The 22361-nt window shown below is 42.4% G+C and overlaps 1 protein-coding gene across 6 annotated transcripts; it reads left to right on the forward strand.

Annotated features, from left to right (window-relative positions):
• The first annotated feature begins 1858 nt into the window (after positions 1 to 1858).
• Positions 1859 to 22297, forward strand: LOC128692583 (uncharacterized). Of its 6 annotated transcripts, none has more exons than XM_053781749.2 (6): positions 1872 to 2429; positions 8642 to 8867; positions 9134 to 9337; positions 10647 to 10793; positions 19517 to 19714; positions 20894 to 22297. In XM_053781749.2, exons 1-6 carry the CDS (start codon positions 2149 to 2151, stop codon positions 21062 to 21064), a joined length of 1227 nt encoding a protein of 408 aa, XP_053637724.1. In that variant the 5' UTR covers positions 1872 to 2148; the 3' UTR covers positions 21065 to 22297. The 6 variants fall into 6 exon arrangements, with proteins under 6 accessions (XP_053637729.1, XP_053637728.1, XP_053637724.1 ...); XM_053781752.2 differs by having other exon boundaries at positions 8648 to 8867; XM_053781748.2 differs by having other exon boundaries at positions 1874 to 2429; positions 8576 to 8867.
• The last annotated feature ends 64 nt before the right edge of the window (positions 22298 to 22361 follow it).

Consider the following 22361-nt stretch of genomic DNA (forward strand, 5'->3'; position numbering starts at 1 on the left):
TCACCACATTTCTAGAAGCAGCTTCAAAAAACATTGAAAATGGCTCTCACGTCAAATAACACCACCAGTGAGCTGCCCTCTGTTGTTCCTGCGACCTAACCTGCTGCCAGCTTCTCAAGACTGAAGACCTCCAACTACCACAAGACCGATGCAACAGAGCCTGCTCCTCCTGTTTCTCCATTCTGTCTCACGAGCGCCTAGCTGCTGGGTTAAGCCCTGGAACTTTCTCTAAAACTGTGGACACTTCTCTCCAATGCTATTCCTCGCCTGTCCCGTCTTCCAGGCAGCTCACCCCACAAAGGGGTCTTACCTAAACTCTCTTGATCTTGATTTTGTCATAGTTCACCATATGATACACTTGACTCTACATGGAGCGAAACGCATTAATTTGGTCTTAGATGATACTGATGTGTGTGTGTATACCTGGAGGGGGTTTCGGGGTCAACGCCCTCGCGGTCCGGTCCGTGACTAGGCCTTCTGGTGGATCAGGGCCTGATCAACCAGGCTATTACTGTGGTACTGGCGCGCTGTATAGCCCTTGTGGCTTAGCGCTTCTTTTTGATTATAATAATAATAATACTGCTGGCGCACGTTGATCGATGTACGAGCCACAGCCCGACTGATCAGGTACTGACTTTAGATGCCTGTCCAGCGCCTTCTTGAAGACAGCCAGGGGGTCTACTGATAATCTCCCTTATGTGTGCTGGGAGTCAGCTGAATAGTCTTGAGCGCTCCTAACACTTAATGTGTTGTCTCTTAACGTACTCGTGGCGCCCCTGCTTTTCATTGGGGGATGTTGCATCTCTTCCCAAGTCTTTTGCTTTGGTAGGGAGCGATTTTCGTGTGAAGATTTGGAACTAGTCCCTCTAAAATTTTCCAAGTGTATATTATTATGTAACTTTCTCGCTTTCGTTCAACCGTTTCCAGTAATTTAGCTGCTTTATCATACTTATACGTGCTGTGAAAATTCTCTGTATATTCTCCAGGTTTGCAGTCTTGCCTGCCTTGAGAGAGGCCGTTAGTCTACAACAGTATTCCAGCCTAGAAAGAACAGGTAATTTGAAGAGAATCATCATGGGCTTAGCATCCCTGGTTTTGATGGTTCTTATTATCCATCCTATCATTTTCCTAGCAGATGTGGTAGATACATTGTTGTGATCTTTGAAAGTGAGATTCTCTGACATTATCACTCCCAGGTCCTTCACATTAGTTTTTCTCTCTATTGTGTGGATGGAATTTGTTTTATACTCTGATACAGTTTTAATTTCCTCGAGTTTTCCATAGCGGAGTAAATAAATTTGTCTTCACTGAAATTTATATTGTTTTCTGCGGCCCATTTAAAGATTTGGTTGATGTCCACTCGAAGACTTGCAGTGTCTTCGATAGATGATACCGTCATGCAAATTCGGGTGTCAACCGCAAAGGACACGGTACATCTCTTTCTATTTCAGGGAGGTTCCTGTCTATCACAAGGGAAGTTCCTTGACGCTGGTGAGGGGCTCTTGATCTAGGGAACTGGATCTGTGTTCCGGTTCCCTGAATTAAGCCTGAATAGCTTTAGTCCCCACCCCCCACAGGCGCTGTATAATCCTACGGGTTTAGCGCTCCCCCATGATTATAATAATAATAATCTATACAGAGCTGTCCCCTCATCAAAATAAAAGATTGTTCTGTGACTTGTGTTATTGTCGTTAGTATTGCAGCTCCGTAATTCGCGTGTTGAGTCTCCGTTCCCTGTCTGTGCCACCCTTCCCGTCCTGGCTTACAACACTTCAAACCTCTACTGTAATCTTTTAACTACCACCCACAGGACGGGTATGGGTTGCATAATAAATATATTAAACTAAAACAACGTCTACAAGATAATCACTTTCTCACTGCCTTCTTATCAGTACTTTATCAGCCAACCACTATCTTTGTAATGATCACTATCACCACTACCACCACCACTACCTCCACAACAACCACAACTGGGGTTAATTCCTCTGGTGGTGCTCGCTGCCTCTGTAATACTGTTAATGTTGGTGCTATTGCCGTTGCCGGTACTGTTGTTCCTACTGCCATTGTTGCCGGTAGCTACTGACAGTGCTACTTTCCTTTAGCTGTGACGGTGTTTGCATTAATCCCTTCGCAAGTGCAGCGAGCAACATGACCTTCTGCCTGCGTCCCCGGGCGACCAGCAGCAGCAGCAGCAGCGGCGGCAGTGACACCTGTGACAGTGACGAGTGGTTCTCCGTGGCCTCATCCTCCTCGTCCTCCTCCTCGTCCTCAGCGTCCTCGTCCTCCAAGGTCCTGCCACAAGAGAGCACCTACGGGAGCTTCGTGACACCGTCTGGAGCTGCTGGGAAGGAGGAGGAGGAAGAGGAGAAGGAACTGTCAGGGGTTCTCTCCTCCAGGCGATGGTCATCCTCTAAAGATTCTACGTCAAGGTGAGTGCAGTGGTATCTTGATCCTATGAACCGGAGCGCTCCTCCCCCTTCCATTGGATCGTGTCCGATTATTTTACCCGGGCGAACCCGGGAGGGTAAAAAGTAACGAGAAGGCAACAAGGGGGGAGGGTAAGAGAAGGCAACGGGCGGGGGGGGGGCGAGAAGGCAACAGAAGGGCAATGAGAGGGCAACAGTGCAATGTTGAAAGCCAATATCTGCACCTTATTAGCCATGTTTACATGCCATAAACTTACCGAGGAGCACCACAACACACAGTTCTGGCCTGCTGTGAGGGTCATCTATTGTTTACTAGTTGCTCTGATCCATCTTGATTTTGTAGCGCCGACCGAGTGTGAGGTCAGGTCGTCGTTAGCTGTTTTAGAGGAAGGAAAAGGAACATCTTATTAATTAAGGGAAGAGTAGAAGGAAAACAAGTGAATTAAGAGCTGACCCAGACGGTTAAAGAACTCAGACAATGGAGGTGTACCCAGGCTTGGAGGAGGATATATACGGTATACATAACCAACATATACATGGTATACATAACCAACACATACATGGTATACATAACCAATAAATGGATGAACAGGACACATGTGCAACACTTGGATATATTGTGGAGACGTTTCGCCAGCCAGGGGCTTTATCAATGTAATAGAGAGAATAATGGTGGAAATATAATTATCTGAGATGATAGTCCCTCAGCCTGGATAAATTTACAACAGAAGTACCAGGAAGGAGGCTTGATAGTGACCCGGAGCTCGATCGCTGGCGCACTCAGTTCACACACTGAGGTCCGGGGTTCGAATATCCTCCGGTTCGGCTGGAAAACATTAGGGGTGTGTTTCCATAAGACACTTGCTGTCCCTGTCCCTGTTCACCTATCAGTATACAATGGGTGCCTGGGTGTTAGTCGACTGGTGTGGGTCGCATCCTGGGACAAAACTGACATAATTTCCCCGAAATGCTCAGCATAACAAGCGACTTTCTATATAGTAGTATGTCATTGATGTCAGCTAGGATTGTATACCTTGTACATGTACTTGTAGTAAATAAAGATATTATATTATTACTGTGGGATGACCCGGTCTATGCTCCCTCTCTGTAAAATATTTAATGGACGTGAAAGAGGTTTCTTGCAGTTCTTGATGACCAAATTTTGAGTCTCGCTCACAAACAATTAATTTACATTGTTGACCCTTAGTCTGATTAACGGCTCACTAAACACTTAGTCATGTTGGGACTTCGCTATCTCACTGCATTCATAAATATATCTATCCATTTTTTTAACAAGTCGGCCGTCTCCCACCGAGGCAGGATGACCCAAAAAGAAAGAATATCCCCAAAAAGAAAATACTTTCATGATCATTCAACACTTTCACCTCACTCACACATAATCACTGTTTTTGCAGAGGTGCTCAGAAAACAGCAGTTTAGAAGCATATACGTATAAAGATACACAACATATCCTTCCAAACTGCCAATATCCAAAACCCCTCCTTTAAAGTGCAGGCATTGTACTTCCCATTTCCAGGACTCAAGTCCGACTATATGAAAATAACTGGTTTCCCTGAATCCCTTCACTAAATATTACCCTGCTCACACTCCAACAGATCGTCAGGTCCCAAATACCATTCGTCTCCATTCACTCCTATCTAACACGCTCATGCACGCCTGCTGGAAGTCCAAGCCCCTCGCCCACAAAACCTCCCTTACCCGTTCCTTCCAAAGTTTTTCCCCTCAAGGAAGGCTCCTTGATGTTGGTGAGGGGCTCTTGATTTAGGGAATTGGATCTGTGCTCCAGTTCCCCGAATTAAGCCTGAATGCCTTCCACATCCCCCCCCCCCCAGGCGCTGTATAATCCTCCGGGTTTAGCGCTTCCCCCTTGATTATAATAATAATAATAATCCAAAGTTTTCGAGGACGACCCCTACCCCGCCTTCCTTCCCCTACAGATTTATATGCTTTCCATGTCATTCTACTTTGATCCATTCTCTCTAAATGACCAAACCACCTCAACAACCCCTCTTCTGCCCTCTGACTAATACTTTTATTAACGCCACACCTTCTCCTAATTTCCACACTACGAATTTTCTGCATAATATTTACAGCACACATTGCCCTTAGACAGGACATCTCTACTGCCTCCAACCGCCTCCTTGGTGCTGCATTTACAACCCAAGCTTCACACCCATATAAGAGTGTTGGTATTACTATACTTTAATAGATAACGTTTTTTGTCTCCACATATACCTCAATGCACCACTCACCTTTTTTCCCTCATCAATTCTATAATTAACCTCATCCTTCATAAATCCATCCGCCGACACGTCAACTCCCAAGTATCTGAAAACATTCACTTCTTCCATACTCCTCCTTAATATGATATCCAATTTTTCTTTATCTAAATCATTTGATACCCTCATCACCTTACTCTTTTCTATGTTCACTTTCAATTGCACAGTATCATCAGCGAAAAGCAACTGTGTCAATTCCCATTTTGTATTTGATTCCCCATAATTTAATCCCACCCCTCTCCCAAACACCCTAGCATTTACTTCTTTTACAACCCCATCTATAAATATATTAACCATAAATATATTACCGGGAAGTAGTCTCCCTCTCTTCTACACATCCTAACCTGAGCCTCACTATCCTCATATACTTGCAACATCTGCCACATTGCTCCCTTATTCACTCTATCATATGCCTTTTCTAAATCCATATATATACATTATATATATATATATATATATATATATATATATATATATATATATATATATATATATATATATATATATATATATATATATATATATATATATACAAGGAATTCGCAAGAGCAGGCGAAATATACACAAACACTGATCTCTCGCTGAAGGAGACTCAGTGTTTGTGTATATTTCGCCTGCTCTTGCGAATTCCTTGGATTGTTAATATCTCTAGTAAGGCTGATGCATGCAGGGGATGAGATGAAAAGCTGTAAGCCTTCTTCCTGAAAGCTGGCTGCCTTGGATCAAAGTCTAGCGCAAGCTGGACTCCAAGGTATTGGTCCAGTGTGGGAAGATTGGTAAAAGCACTGCGTACCTTGTTCCAAGGCTCGTAGGTTCGAGTCTCCTTCAGCCAGAGATCAGTGTTTATATATATATATATATATATATATATATATATATATATATATATATATATATATATATATATGCAATAAGATCACAGTAAACAGGTGATTTCAGAATATGCAAAACAACCACTGTGAAAGAATAGAGAAATTCCAAGCGCTTTCGTGATTACTCACATTATCAAGGAACGCTTGGAATTTCTCTATTCTTTCACAGTGGTTGTTTTGCATATATATATATATATATATATATATATATATATATATATATATATATATATATATATATATATATATATATATATATATATATATGTATATATATATATGTCGTGCCGAATATGTGAAATTGGTCGATTAGCAAGAACTCACTGCAAACTGAATTGTTTGCAATCCTAATGGCGCTAAAGCTAACCTGTGACACTGAGCTTGACTCTATCATCATTACTGATTCTATGTCATCATTGAAGGCTCTTGACTCATATAATGACTCCAACAACATGCTCATTGGAGAAGCCAGGTACAGATACTCAAAAATCCGGGACAAAGGAATTAATGTGCAATTGCTATGGATCCCATCACACATTGGATTACTCCTTCATGATAAAGTTGATATGTTAGCCAAGAAGAGTACCCAGAAGGAGAATGTAGAATATAACTTTGGTATATCTGTGTCTAGCATTAGGAATAATATTAGGAGAGAAGTAAATAACGAAAATGAACGTTATATGAATGCAGTTAGAAGCCTGAGTAGATCTATAACCCACTATGACAACATGAACGTAGATAAGTATGTTTATGGAGCAACTTGCAATGTGAACAGACTGACTGATGTTGTAGTGGCCAGACTTAGGCTTGGTTACAAGTACTTCTGGCAGTTTGTGAGACACACAGATGATGATCAAACTAAATGTAAATTATGTGGTCAGGCCTATGGTCACTGTCTTGAACACTATGTGCTTAATTGTCCACTTATTGAAGAATACAGAGACAGACAGTATAATAACCTATTTGACATGTCAAGATATCTTATTAATGAAAATAAGATACCAGATATACTAAGCAAATTTCCTAAATTTGCTTGTAACAGATAAGTGAACTATAGATATGTAGATATAAATCCATATGTATTCCTGTTAACCCTTTGGGGCCTAGTTCCTAGGCCTTTTGTGTATCCATATGCTCTCGCGCTACCGTCCACAGGATGGATATGGGGTGCACAATAAACTAGCCACTTCGGTGGCAAAATCTAATCTAATTTAAAATAAAGTCCTTTCTAAAATTTTCTCTTATACGTTTAAAGATATATTTTTTTTTTCATTAATGATAATGTAAAAATTTTTAATTTTGCACCAAAGGAATCTTAGAAAACTTACCTAACCTTATTATAACAAGAACAATTTATTTTAGCCTAACCTAACTAAATATATTTTAGATTTGTTTACAATAATTTAATACTAAACCAATGCAGTGAAATATATTTTTTTTCGTTAGGTTCAGAATGATTTTGGCGAAATTATTGCATAAACAAATTTTCACTTGTCCTATATGGCAAGATGAGCGTTGCTATTTAAGCCAAGATCGTAAGTTCTACCTGTTCGGCACGACATATATATATATATATATATATATATATATATATATATATATATATATATATATATATATATATATATATATATATATATATATATATATATATATATATATATATATATATATATATATATATATATATACAGAAAGTACCGGCAATTAATTTTCTCAGGCAGTCACCATCGTCGTTACATGCTGCTTTAATTCATTCATAAAAATAGCCTTTACTCTGTTTACTACGTCTGGATTGCCTGATATTATTTCTGCCCAGGAGAGACTGTACTGGAACTTTTTTCCGCAACTGTGCATGACAATATTGGAGTGTTGTGTACACTATAGTAATATTTATAGTTACCCAGATACATATTATTGTTGGAGAGTATTGTAGAGGATACTATTGTAATGTTCACAGTGCCCCAGGTAAACACAAGAGTGCACAGTTGCAGTACCATACCCACCTATTTGTGGGTGCAGGGGTTGGGATCCTGTCCCCTAGCTTGCCGAGCTTATTCCCCCAAAGTCTCGGGGGACCTTGTAATACCTCTTCTTAAAACTATGTAAGAAACCTGCCTCTACTGCTTCTTTGACTTCCTGAGTGTTTCAGATCATTACGCAGTGTTTACATAACACAGGGAAGACAACCACCAAAGTACTCATAAAATAATGTTTAATAAATTACCGAGTTACGAAGATTTTATTTTCAAAGGTAACTTTTACGTTCAGTTGTTCAATGGGTTGTCAGAGGCGGGGTAATATTTTGGTATTACGCAGTCATTACATTTCTGAGTTTATACAATACACAAATTATAAGATACACACACACAGAGATTCTTTGGTAAGTCATGTGCAACAGTTAAGTATCTTTATTCCTAAACGTTTCGCCTACACAGTAGGCTTCTTCAGTCGAGTATAGAGAAGTTGGTAGAAGCAGTAGAGATGTGAATTATTATAATAAAAAATGAAGCGCTAACCCTACATGGGTCATACAGCGCAGATAGAGATGTGAAGACGATGTAATCAGTCCATCACCCTTGAAGAGGTAGTTTTGAGGTGGTCAGTCCCTCAGCCTGGAGAAGAGTATTTGTTCCATAGTCTGGAACAATGTGTCATCGGTCCATCACCCTTCAAGACGTAGTTTCGAGGTATTGACTGACGATGGACTGATTACTTTGGGACTGACCACCTATCTTCTCCTTACAGATTCTTTAATAGATTCACGCGGTGTTCTTGATCATTACACAAGACACGAAAAAATAGGAAAAAAAAATCTCTTGCTTGACGCAGGTGAAGAGGCAGACAATGGCGCAGTGTTTGGGACCAGTTTCTCGACCCATTAAAACATTGTTCCTTTTTATTTTACCTATTAACTTTCTTTTCTTTCTCGTTCTCGTTCTTCTGCCTCTGATATCTTTCGACTGATCTCCCACAGGATGGCTATGGCGGAGCATAGTCAACAACTACTGATGATTAGAACTAAAATGAGCATTACTGTCAGCAGCAGCAGTGAGCGTGGTGGCCCCAAGCGTGGAGGATCCCTTAAGAGGCTGCTGCAGTGGCCCCTGACCCTCCTGAGGTCCACCTCGGGATCCAAGGAGGCAGGGACCCACTTATACATGGCACCCTCATACAGTGGAGACCTGGCACAGGTGACCACTGCACTGCTGCATGTGTTCCGTACTAACACCTTCCCTCCTGAGGGACTCCTCTGGTTCCATGAGAAGGTGAGAGAGAATTTAAACCACATGAGAGTAACGTTATTTTGTCAAATACATGAAGAAGGTTATGCATATAATTATAATAATTATAATAATAATAATAATAGTAATAATAATAATAATAATAATAATAATAATAATAATAATAATAATAATAATAATAATAATAATAATATTATTATTATTATTATTATTATTATTATTATTATATTCCTGGTGAGTGTAAACATCTGGTTTACACGTATGTGTAACCATATGTTTGTCTACCCCAGGTGACAGGTGTGGTGATGAGTGGTGGTGTAGACGGAGTTGTGAACATGTGGAGGAACCAGGTAGTGCCAAGTGGCACCCGCATGTTTTCAGTGCGGGTAGCCAGTCCCCGGGACGGTGACAGACTGCGGGCACTCACGGCAGCCTGGCACTGTCTCTACACCACAACGCTCCCCCTACTACTGGCCCTCATGGCACCTCTCAACGTAAGACCGACTTCTTATCTTAACTCAGTGTTAAAATTGGTTAATGACGGCAGGACGCCTTTACAGCAGTAGCCCGGAACCTAACCTGTTTATACAGCAGGTTAGGTTGCAGGTTACTGCTGTAAAGTGAGACAGACTTTTTTCACTTTCAAATGTAAATACAAGTCTGATAATATGCTCACACTATCATATATGTATTAAGTAAACAATAGAGCTAGGCTTAAAGACTACATATACACTTAACACATTAATTACCTTAAAATATTTACGACCTAGCTTATGGTGATTAGTGAATATATTTATTGTAGGAAGTCTGAATAAATGAAGAATGGGTGTAATTGAAAACTGCTGTATTAGCGAAATGCTGCAAAGCGAAGCGCTGTATATCGGGGCCCATCTATATTATGTCGAGTTTTGAGGTTAGGGGAGTTAAGGATTCACGACTCACCAGGGTTGGTCGTTCAGTGGTTCACGACCCACGAAGTTTGGTCATTCAAGGGTTCACATTCACGACTCACTAAGGATAGTCGTTCGGTGGTTCATGACTCACCAAGGTAAGTCGCTCAGTGGTTGAAGAACCACCAAGGATTATAGTTTTAATAATTTTTAAGGTCAAATGAGATCAAATAAATAAATCTATACATTCGTAGAAAAAGAATTATCTTCACGGGCTTTATGCTTGTGCCTTTTTTTTCGAAATTAGGCAACTGAGAGATAGAAAATACTCGAGAGTTTCCCAAAACACAGTGAGGAACTTCCACTAGAATAATGGTGTACAGTATTGACAAATAAATGAATAAAACACGTGTGTAACACTTTGGTATCTTTATTTTGGAAAAGTTTCACCTACACTGTAGACTTCTTCACTCTAAAGTCAGATACAGAAGCAACTAAAACTGGAGACAGCAGAGGCCATGGATTGGTCAAGATGATGTGGTCAGTCCATCAACCTTGAGAAACCTCCAGTTTCTCAAGGCTGAGGGACTGACTATGGATCTAAACGACTTAGTTAAGACTGACCACCTCAAAACTGCTACCTCAGGCTGATGGATTGTTTACATCTTTACCACATCATTCCTTTTCCTCTCTCCAATTTGAGCCACCTCTGTATTCGACCGTAGAAGCCTACAATGTAGGCTAATCGTTTTGGAAATAAAGGTACCAAAGTGTGGCTCACGTGTCTTATCCATCACAATGAAGAAATCTCGAAATGCTTCATCAACAGAGTGGAAGAATGTGGCCCATATTGTATACGTGGGCCACCTCTGTGTAGTTGAAGATTACCTTATTAAGTCTGTTACTTCCCTAGGAGAGTATTGACGTGCGGGAGGAGGTGCTGACAGCGTTCAGAGACACTGTGGTTCCTTATGCTGACCTAGTTAATATCAGTCACTCTCAACCAAGAACCATCACCAAGCATGGCTGGACACTCACCCAGATGCTGCTGCTCCTGGCGGTGTGTATAGTGACTTGATTGTTGTGCGGTGTGTATAGTGATTTGTTTGTTATAAGGTGCGTACAGTGACTTGTTTGTTGTGACGGTGTGTATAGTGACTTGTGACGATGTGTATAGTGACTTTTTATTGTGACGGTGTGTTCAAAGAATGTAAAGAGGAACTTAGCAAACATTTGGCTAATCTTTTCAATATATCACTACAAACTGGCATAGTGCCTGATAAATGGAAAATGGCAAATGTAATACCTATTTACAAGGCAGGTGACAGGTCCTTAGCTTCGAACTATAGACCAATAAGCCTTACCTCCATAGAGGGAAAATTTATGGAATCAATAATTGCCGAAGCAATTCCTAGCCATCTCGAAAGGCATAAATAGATTAATGAATCTCAGCACGGTTTTACAAAGGGGCGTTCCTGTCTTACGAATTTACTAACTTACTTCACTTAGGTATTTGAGGAGGTAGATCATGGTACTGAATATGATATTGTGTATATGGACTTCAGTAAGGGTTTCGATAGATTTCCATATCAGAGGATATTGAGGAAACTTAAGGCACACGGAATAAGAGGAGAAATATTTTCCTGGGTAGAGGCATGGGTGACAAATAGGCAGCAAATAGTTTGCATAAATGGGGAGAAATCAGAATGGGGGCACTCCACTAGCGGTGTTCCGCAGGGGTCAGTGTTGGGCTCCTTATTGTTTACAATCTATATAAACGACATAGATGAGGGAATAAATAGCGACATAAGCAAATTTGCTGATGACACAAAATAGGCCGTCCAATTCATTCTAATGAGGACATTAGAGCACTCCAGGATGATTTGAATAGACTGAAGCAATGGTCGGAGAAGTGGCAGATGCAGTTTAATATAGACAAATGCAAAGTTCTAAATGTTGGACAGGAAAATAACCATGACACATATAAACTAAAAAATGTAGATCTTATATTACGAACTGCGAAAAGGATTTAGGAGTTCTGGTTAGCAGTAATCTAAAACCAAGACAACAGTGCATAAGTGTTCGCAATAAAGCTAACAGAATCCTTGGCTTCATATCAAGAAGTATAAATAATAGAAGTCCTCAGGTTGTTCTTCAACTTTATATATCTTTGGTAAGGCCTCATTTAAATTATGCTGCACAGTTTTGGTCACCGTATTACAGAATATATATAAATGCACTGGAAAACGTACAAAAGAGGATGACAAAGATGATCCCATGTATCAGAAATCTTCCCTATGAGGACAGACTGTGGGCCCTGAATCTGCACTCTCTAGAAAGGGGTAGAATTAGGGGGGATATGATTGAAGTGTATAAATGGAAAATAGGAATTAATAAAGGGGATGTAAATAGCATGCTAAAAATATCTAAAATAGACAGGACTTGCAGCAATGGCTTTAAGTTGGAAAAATTCCGATTCAGGAAGGATATAGGAAAGCACTGGTTTGGTAAAAAAGTTGTAGATGAGTGGAACAAACTCCCGAGTACAGTTATTGAGGCTAAGACGTGTAGCTTTAAAAATAGGTTGGATAAATACATGAGTGGGTGTGGGTGGGTGTGAGTTGGACCTGACTAGCTTGTGCTACTAGGTCGGATGCAGTGCTCCTTCCTGAAGCCGGTGGGAGAATTGGACCTGCCTCGCATAGGCCAGTAGGCCTGTTGCAGTTTTCCTTATGTTCTTATGAGTAGTGACTTGTGACGTTGTGTACAGTGACGTACTGAGACGGTGTGTACAGTGACGTACTGAGACTGTGTGTACAGTGACGTACTGAGACGGTGTGTACAGTGACGTACTGAGACAGTGTGTACAGTGACGTACTGAGACGGTGTGTACAGTGACGTACTGAGACTGTGTGTACAGTGACGTACTGAGACGGTGTGTGCAGTGACATACTGACACGGTGTGTACAGTGACGTACTAAGACAGTGTGTACAGTGACATACTGAGACGGTGTGTACAGTGACGTACTGAGACAGTGTGTACAGTGACATACTGAGACAGTGTGTACAGTGACATACTGAGACAGTGTGTACAGTGACATACTGAGACAGTGTGTACAGTGACATACTGAGACGGTGTGTACAGTGACGTACTGAGACAGTGTGTACAGTGACATACTGAGACAGTGTGTACAGTGACATACTGAGACAGTGTGTACAGTGACGTACTGAGACAGTGTGTACAGTGACATACTGAGACGGTGTGTACAGTGACATACTGAGACGGTGTGTACAGTGACATACTGAGATGGTGTGTACAGTGACATACTGAGATGGTGTGTACAGTGACATACTGAGATGGTGTGTACAGTGACATACTGAGATGGTGTGTACAGTGACATACTGAGACAGTGTGTACAGTGACATACTGAGATGGTGTGTACAGTGACATACTGAGACAGTGTGTACAGTGACATACTGAGATGGTGTGCACAGTGACATACTGAGACGGTGTGTACAGTGACATACTGAGATGGTGTGTACAGTGACATATTGAGACAGTGTGTACAGTGACATACTGAGACAGTGTGTACAGTGACATACTGAGACAGTGTGTACAGTGACGTACTGAGACGGTGTGTACAGTGACATACTGAGACAGTGTGTACAGTGACATACTGAGATGGTGTGTACAGTGACATACTGAGACAGTGTGTACATTGACATACTGAGACAGTGTGTACAGTGACATACTGAGACAGTGTGTACGGTGACATACTGAGACAGTGTGTACAGTGACATACTGAGACAGTGTGTATAGTGACATACTGAGACTGTGTACAGTGACATACTGAGACAGTGTGTACAGTGACATACTGAGACAGTGTGTACAGTGACATACTGAGATGGTGTGTACAGTGACATACTGAGATGGTGTGTACAGTGACATACTGAGACAGTGTGTACAGTGACATACTGAGATGGTGTGTACAGTGACATACTGAGATGGTGTGTACAGTGACATACTGAGATGGTGTGTACAGTGACATACTGAGACAGTGTGTACAGTGACATACTGAGACAGTGTGTACAGTGACATACTGAGATGGTGTGTACAGTGACATACTGAGATGGTGTGTACAGTGACATACTGAGATGGTGTGTACAGTGACATACTGAGACAGTGTGTACAGTGACATACTGAGATGGTGTGTACAGTGACATACTGAGACAGTGTGTACAGTGACATACTGAGACAGTGTGTACAGTGACATACTGAGATGGTGTGTACAGTGACATACTGAGACAGTGTGTACAGTGACATACTGAGACAGTGTGTACAGTGACATACTGAGACTGTGTGTACAGTGACATACTGAGACAGTGTGTACAGTGACATACTGAGACAGTGTGTACAGTGACATACTGAGACAGTGTGTACAGTGACATACTGAGACAGTGTGTACAGTGACATACTGAGACAGTGTGTACAGTGACATACTGAGACAGTGTGTACAGTGACATACTGAGACAGTGTGTACAGTGACATACTGAGACAGTGTGTACAGTGACATACTGAGACAGTGTATAGTCAATAATTACTGCCGAATTTCTCTCGATTATTAACAGTTTTATAATCAATATTAATAAAGTAATTATTTTTCCAGAGCCCAGTGAAACACATTAATTTTTTTGAGTCTGACCAATTATAAATGTCCTTATTTATATAGCGACTAATTAAAAAAAATGGATTATTAAATATTGATTATTAAATATTGTATATTTTGATGCATTACTAACCTGGTGAGGTTTTGACGGGTTTGGGTAGTGAATAATTGATGTCAGTGTCACCTTCACTCCATCCATTACATCATATGTTCCTCAATATTAATACTACAGGAGGGATAGAACCCACGGTCAGAGAGTCATAAAATTGCCTGGGTAGGTTGTACTCGAGTGTCAGAGATGAAGATTGTGTCTTGTGTCTTTCTCGGGTTCAAGAGTCTGCAGTAAACGTTGACTATTGTCTTACAATGGTGACAAGAATATCTTTGATTGTAACGCAGGTCTGGGAAGATATATCTTGTGGGTGGTAAGAGGCAGTGTCAGGATGATTGACTTAGGTTGATGATGTGCTGGTAGATACAGTCAGGACTTACCATAAGTGACTCAGCTGAGGGACTCGCGATGTGAGGGACTTACCACAAGGTGACTCAGCTGAGGGACTCGCGATGTGAGGGCCTTACCACAAGGTGACTCAGCTGAGGGACTCGCGATGTGAGGGACTTACCACAAGGTGACTCAGCTGAGGGACTCGCGATGTGAGGGCCTTACCACAAGGTGACTCAGCTGAGGGACTCGCGATGTGAGGGACTTACCACAAGGTGACTCAGCTGAGGGACTTGCGATGTGAGGGACTTACCACAAGGTGACTCAGCTGAGGGACTTGCGATGTGAGGGCCTTACCACAAGGTGACTCAGCTGAGGGACTTGCGATGTGAGGGACTTACCACAAGGTGACTCAGCTGAGGGACTTGCGATGTGAGGGACTTACCACAAGGTGACTCAGCTGAGGAACTCGCGATGTGAGGGCCTTACCACAAGGTGACTCAGCTGAGGGACTTGCGATGTGAGGGACTTACCACAAGGTGACTCAGCTGAGGGACTTGCGATGTGAGGGCCTTACCACAAGGTGACTCAGCTGAGGGACTTGCGATGTGAGGGACTTACCACAAGGTGACTCAGCTGAGGGACTCGCGATGTGAGGGACTTACCACAAGGTGACTCAGCTGAGGGACTTGCGATGTGAGGGACTTACCACAAGGTGACTCAGCTGAGGGACTCGCGATGTGAGAGACTTACCACAAGGTGACTCAGCTGAGGGACTTGCGATGTGAGGGACTTACCACAAGGTGACTCAGCTGAGGGACTCGCGATGTGAGAGACTTACCACAAGGTGACTCAGCTGAGGGACTTGCGATGTGAGGGACTTACCACAAGGTGACTCAGCTGAGGGACTTGCGATGTGAGGGACTTACCACAAGGTGACTCAGCTGAGGGACTCGCGATGTGAGGGAATTAAAAGTGTTATCCTCTTTCTTCTGTGTATTATCGTTTCTCATCTCGACTTTTCAAAAAAATTAGTCTCAGAAACACAAAGTTGAGCGGTCATACAATCAGCACTGTAATACACAGCCCAACTACACAGCAAGAAAAAAAAGTCTGCTGGCATGACAACACTTTACAAGTGTTCGTAAGAAATTAAACACAACTTGATTAAGTTCATACCAGGATGGATAAGTAACATTAGTCACAACAGACAACTATAAGTCAACCATTATTGGGAAAATTTGTATTCACATTATTTATTGTATTCCTGATCTCAGTAGCAAAGACGAGCTATAGAACATACTGGAAAATACACATACACACACACGCTAGGACTCGACCCCTGCAACCACAAATAGGTGAGTACACACACACACACACACACACACACACACAGTTCAGACATTGAGGACATCACTTACGAGAGGCCCCTTGGAGCTAGCGATCACGTGGTTCTGAGTTTTGACTATATAGTAGAGTTACAAGTGGAGAAGGTAACAGGAACTGAAGGGGACAGGCCAAACTATAAAATTGGGACTACACAGGTATAAGAAACTTCCTGCAGGAGGTTCAGTGGGACAGAGAAATGGTAGGAAAATCAGTAAACGAGATGATGGAATATGTGGCAACAAAGTGCAAGGAGGCAGAGGAAAGTTTTGTTCCCAAGGGAAACAGAAATAATAGGAAGACCAAAACGAGTCCTTGGTTTACCCGAAGGTGTAGGGAGGCAAAAACTAAGTGCAACAGAGAATGGAAAAGGTACAGGAGGCATAGGACCCAGGAAAACAAGGAGATTAGTAGAAGAGCCAGAAACGAGTATGCACAGATAAATAGGGAGGCCCAGCGACAGTATGAAAACGACATAGCATCGAAAGTCAAATCTGACCCGAAACTGCTGTATAGCCACATTAGGAGGAAGACAACAGTCAAGGACCAGGTGATAAGGCTGAGGAAAGAAGGTGGAGAACTCACAAGAAACGATCAAGAGGTATGTGAGGAGCTCAACACAAGATTTAAGGAAGTATTTACAGTAGAGACAGGAAGGACTCTGGGGGGACAGACCAGATGGGGACACCAGCAAGGAATACACCAACAAGTGTTGGACGACATACATACAGATGAGGAGGAGGTGAAGAAACTGCTAAGGGACATCGATACCTCAAAGGCAATGGGACCGGACATCTCCCCGTGGGTCCTTAGAGAGGGAGCAGATATGTTGTGCGTGCCACTTACCACAATCTTCAACACGTCCCTGGAAACTGGGCAACTACCTGAGGTATGGAAGACGGCAAATGTAGTTCCCATTTTTAAAAAAGGAGACAGAAAAGAGGCACTAAACTATAGACCTGTGTCATTGACGTGTATAGTATGCAAAATTATGGAGAAGATTATCAGGAGGAGAGTGGTGGAGCACCTGGAACGGAACAAGAGTATAAATGCCAACCAGCACGGATTCACGGAAGGCAAATCTTGTGTCACAAACCTTCTGGAGTTTTATGATAAAATAACAGAAGTAAGACACGAGAGAGAGGGGTGGGTTGATTGCATCTTCTTGGACTGCAAGAAGGCCTTTGACACAGTTCCTCACAAGAGATTAGTGCAGAAGCTAGAGCATCAGGCGCATATAACAGGAAGGGCACTGCAATGGATCAGAGAATACCTGACAGGGAGGCAACAACGAGTCATGGTACGTAATGATGTATCACAGTGGGCACCTGTGACGAGCGGGGTCCCACAGGGGTCGGTCCTAGGACCAGTGCTATTTTTGGTATATGTGAACGACATGATGGAAGGGTTAGACTCAGAAGTGTCCCTGTTTGCAGATGATGTGAAGTTAATGAGGAGAATTAAATCTGATGAGGACCAGGCAGGACTTCAAAGAGACCTGGACAGACTGGACACCTGGTCCAGCAAATGGCTTCTCGAATTTAAGCCTGCCAAATGCAAAGTCATGAAGATAGGGGAAGGGCACAGAAGACCACAGACAGAGTATAGGCTAGGTGGCCAAAGACTGCAAACCTCACTCAAGGAGAAAGATCTTGGGGTGAGTATAACACCGAGCATGTCTCCGGAAGCACACATCAATCAGATAACTGCTGCAGCATATGGGCGCCTGGCAAACCTGAGAACAGCATTCCGACACCTTAGTAAGGAATCATTCAAGACACTGTACACCGTGTATGTCAGGCCCATACTGGAGTATGCAGCACCTGTTTGGAACCCGCACTTGATAAAGCACGTCAAGAAACTAGAGAAAGTACAAAGGTTTGCAACAAGGTTAGTTCCAGAGCTAAGGGGAATGTCCTATGAAGAAAGATTAAGGGAAATCGGCCTGACGACACTGGAGGACAGGAGGGTCAGGGGAGACATGATAACGACATATAAAATACTGCGTGGAATAGACAAGGTGGACAAGGACAGGATGTTCCAGGGAGGGGACACAGAAACAAGAGGCCACAATTGGAAGTTGAAGACACAAATGAGTCAGAGAGATAGTAGGAAGTATTTCTTCAGTCATAGAGTTGTAAGGCAGTGGAATAGCCTAGAAAATGACGTAGTGGAGGCAGGAACCATACACAGTTTTAAGACGAGGTTTGATAAAGCTCATGGAGCGGGGAGAGAGAGGGTCTAGTAGCAACCGGTGAAGAGGCGGGGCCAGGAGCTAGGACTCGACCCCTGCAACCACAAATAGGTGAGTACAAATAGGTGAGTACACACACACACACACACACACACAGACACACACACACACACACACATACACACACACACACACACACACACATACACACACACATACACACACACACACACACACACACACACACACACACACAGACACACACACACACACACACATACACACACACACACACACACACACACACAGACACACACACACACACACACATACACACACACATACACACACAGACACACACACACACACACACACACAGACACACACACACACACACACACACACACATACACACACACACACACATACACACACACACACACACACACACACACACACACATACACACACACACACACACGTCTGAGCAGAGTTATACCATAAATGAACCAAAGATCCCGGACTTCACACTTACGAAAGCAGACAAAGTAAATACGATAATAATTATAGACAAGGTAGATTATAGGGTAAAAACAAACATATTAGGAGAGAGGTAAACTCAGGAGCTACTTAACTCAGGTTAATGTGACCATGACAACTCTCTTCCCTCCAGACCATTGTTAAATATTTATAAGTTAGGTATACTAAGCTTGTGTAAACTTTATTAGGTTACTGATTTTTTTGGTGTCTTTGAAAGGTGTGAATGATACTTGGGCTGTGTAATATACCAATTTACCATTTTTACTGAAAAAAATGTATATTAGTTTTTATAATGACTTATGAATGCCTCACTCTGCACTATTTTAATCGCATGTAAGTACATTTATTCAGGTATACATAAATACAGTTACATAGATTATCATACATAGCAGCATCTGTGTAAAGTACCTGGGATAACCCCATAAGCTCAGACAGAGTGACTTACGTATTTCCATTGCGGTGAAGTAGAGTGGACTGGGGTTGTGGAATACAGGGATACATTCATCGGACTGAGCAGCGACCGAAACACATCTATGTAGTATTGTTATACACAGAGTGTGGGAGGGTGTAGGTGTGGGGTGTGGAGTGTTGACACAGTAGCAGCCGGGAGCACCACCACCAGCACCACCAGCACCACCACCAGCACCACCAGCACCACCACAACCACCACCAGCACCACCACAACCACCACCAGGAACCACCATCACAACAATATCCCTGAGGAACTTACCAGCAACAATAAAGATATCGTAGTAAGTATTTTACCTCACAGTGTGTGACATATACAGTAATTATTTAGGCTGTTCTGTCTAGTTACTGTAGACCTGTACCAGTGCAACAAATATTTATAATTGAAAATAGTAAAGTGTTACGTAGAAAATACTGGTACCAGAGTGTTTGGAAACATCATGGTAGCACAAGTGTGATGGTGTCGTACATAGTTAGTTCACTAATGTAAATTCCTTGTCGACTAGTTATACTGTATCTAATAATTTTTATTGAAGTGAATAGAATAATTAGTTAAGATTAATAACCACGTTGGTAAATAATTCATACAAAAATAGTTGTTATAATTAAAAAAATCTATATTCCGTGACTTGCTTTGAGTGTATGTTTATAATGTTAAACATTGCCTCGCGTTATGTTTACTTTAAGCTGCTAATTTAAAATCCAATTTTTCTGTATGTTTGAGATCCTCTGTACGAGGCTCAGTCACCTCAGCAAACATTATTGTTATTACAGCCTTCCATGATCACAAGGGTTATCCTCTGTAGTAGTTTCAGCCTCCAAGATCTGTATTGTTGTCTTCTCCTTATTGTCTTGTCTCTGTTACATTGTGTCCTGCGGAGGACTGTTGTCTACCTTTGTTATTATCTTGCCTCTTCCTGCCTTCACTGACTCGGAAGTCTCCACTACACACTGTATTCATCTCTACGAAACTAAGTATTTGTAATCAGCAGTGACTCTCCTCAGTTATCCTCTCTCTCTCTCTCTCTCTCTCTCTCTCTCTCTCTCTCTCTCTCTCTCTCTCTCTCTCTCTCTCTCTCTCTCTCAGTAATAACCTTCAGAGAATATTACATTTTGTTATCTTTCTCAGGACTTTCATCTCCATCATGGTTACTGTAATTGGATCTGTTTCTCTTATTTTCGTCTTGTTCTTCTCACTTAATGTGTAGTGTGTGTGAGGGAAGTACGATATATATTTAACTTGTAAACTATATGTTGTTTATGGTATTTACTGAGGAGACGTTTTGTCCACCGAAGCTTTTTTGTTCACCATTGACGTATGCCCAATAATTTTTGTCCAGTGACTTTTATTAATGCGCTGCTGAATGTGATGTTTGAGGAAGGGGTAACTAGACAGTCATGAAGAAAACTGATGGAGGAGGAACATGAAGTGATCGCTGGAGAATAATCAACTGTCATTACAGAATGACGTGTTGTGGATACTGTTGGCTGCCGAGGTGCAGAACTTGAAGTTGTCAGTACCAGTGTTCACACAGCTGTTACACCTGCACCACGGAGGACATCACCACCCCAGACACAAGCACCTGCATCACTGCCCACAACATCATACACTTCCAAGATATAAGCGCCATTGACAACTCAGTCATCGTTAACGTCATCACCATTGACTCAGCTGCTCCAGCGTCATTTCATTCCAACGACGTTTTGAGTAAGTTCCTTTGTTCATATTAATTTAAAGAAAGGGAACATAAAGGATTAACCAGAATATGAAATTAAAGTGATAGTTAAGCGAGATATATCGTTCCAGACCATGGAGCTGAACTTTTCTCCAGGCTGAGGGACTGACCACCTTGTTCCAGACCATGGAGCTGAACTTTTCTCCAGGCTGAGGGACTGACCACCTTGTTCCAGACCATGGAGCTGAACTCTTCTCCAGGCTGAGGGACTGACCACCTTGTTCCAGACCATGGAGCTGAACTCTTCTCCAGGCTGAGGGACTGACCACCTTGTTCCAGACCATGGAGCTGAACTCTTCTCCAGGCTGAGGGACTGACCACCTTGTTCCAGACCATGGAGCTGAATTCTTCTTCAGGCTGAGGGACTGACCACCTTGTTCCAGACCATGGAGCTGAACTCTTCTCCAGGCTGAGGTACTGACCACCTTATTCCAGACCATGGAGCTGAACTCTTCTCCAGGCTGAGGTACTGACCACCTTGTTCCAGACCATGGAGCTGAATTCTTCTTCAGGCTGAAGTACTGACCACCTTGTTCCAGACCATGGAGCTGAACTCTTCTCCAGGCTGAGGGACTGACCACCTTGTTCCAGACCATGGAGCTGAATTCTTCTTTAGGCTGAGGGACTGACCACCTTGTTCCAGACCATGGAGCTGAACTCTTCTTCAGGCTGAGGTACTGACCACCTTGTTCCAGACCATGGAGCTGAACTCTTCTCCAGGCTGAGGGACTGACCACCTTGTTCCAGACCATGGAGCTGAACTCTTCTCCAGGCTGAGGGACTGACCACCTTGTTCCAGACCATGGAGCTGAACTCTTCTCCAGGCTGAGGGACTGACCACCTTGTTCCAGACCATGGAGCTGAACTCATCTCCAGGCTGAGGGACTGACCACCTTGTTCCAGACCATGGAGCTGAACTCTTCTCCAGGCTGAGGGACTGACCACCTTGTTCCAGACCATGAAGCTGAACTCTTCTCCAGGCTGAGGGACTGACCACCTCAAATACTTTTTCTCCAAGGTTGATGGACTGATTACATCATCTTTATTTCATTACCACTGCTGCCTTTGTATTTAACTGAAGAAGTCTACTGTGTAGGTGAAACGTTTCATCAATAAATATCCCCAACTGTTGCACTTGTGTCTTCATCTTCCTTTTGCTTATACTGAAGTTTTAAAGGAAGAAAGAAAAAGGGAT

The sequence above is a fragment of the Cherax quadricarinatus genome, chromosome 30, assembly GCF_038502225.1.
Source record: "Cherax quadricarinatus isolate ZL_2023a chromosome 30, ASM3850222v1, whole genome shotgun sequence".
NCBI classification, from domain to species: Eukaryota; Metazoa; Arthropoda; class Malacostraca; order Decapoda; family Parastacidae; genus Cherax; species Cherax quadricarinatus.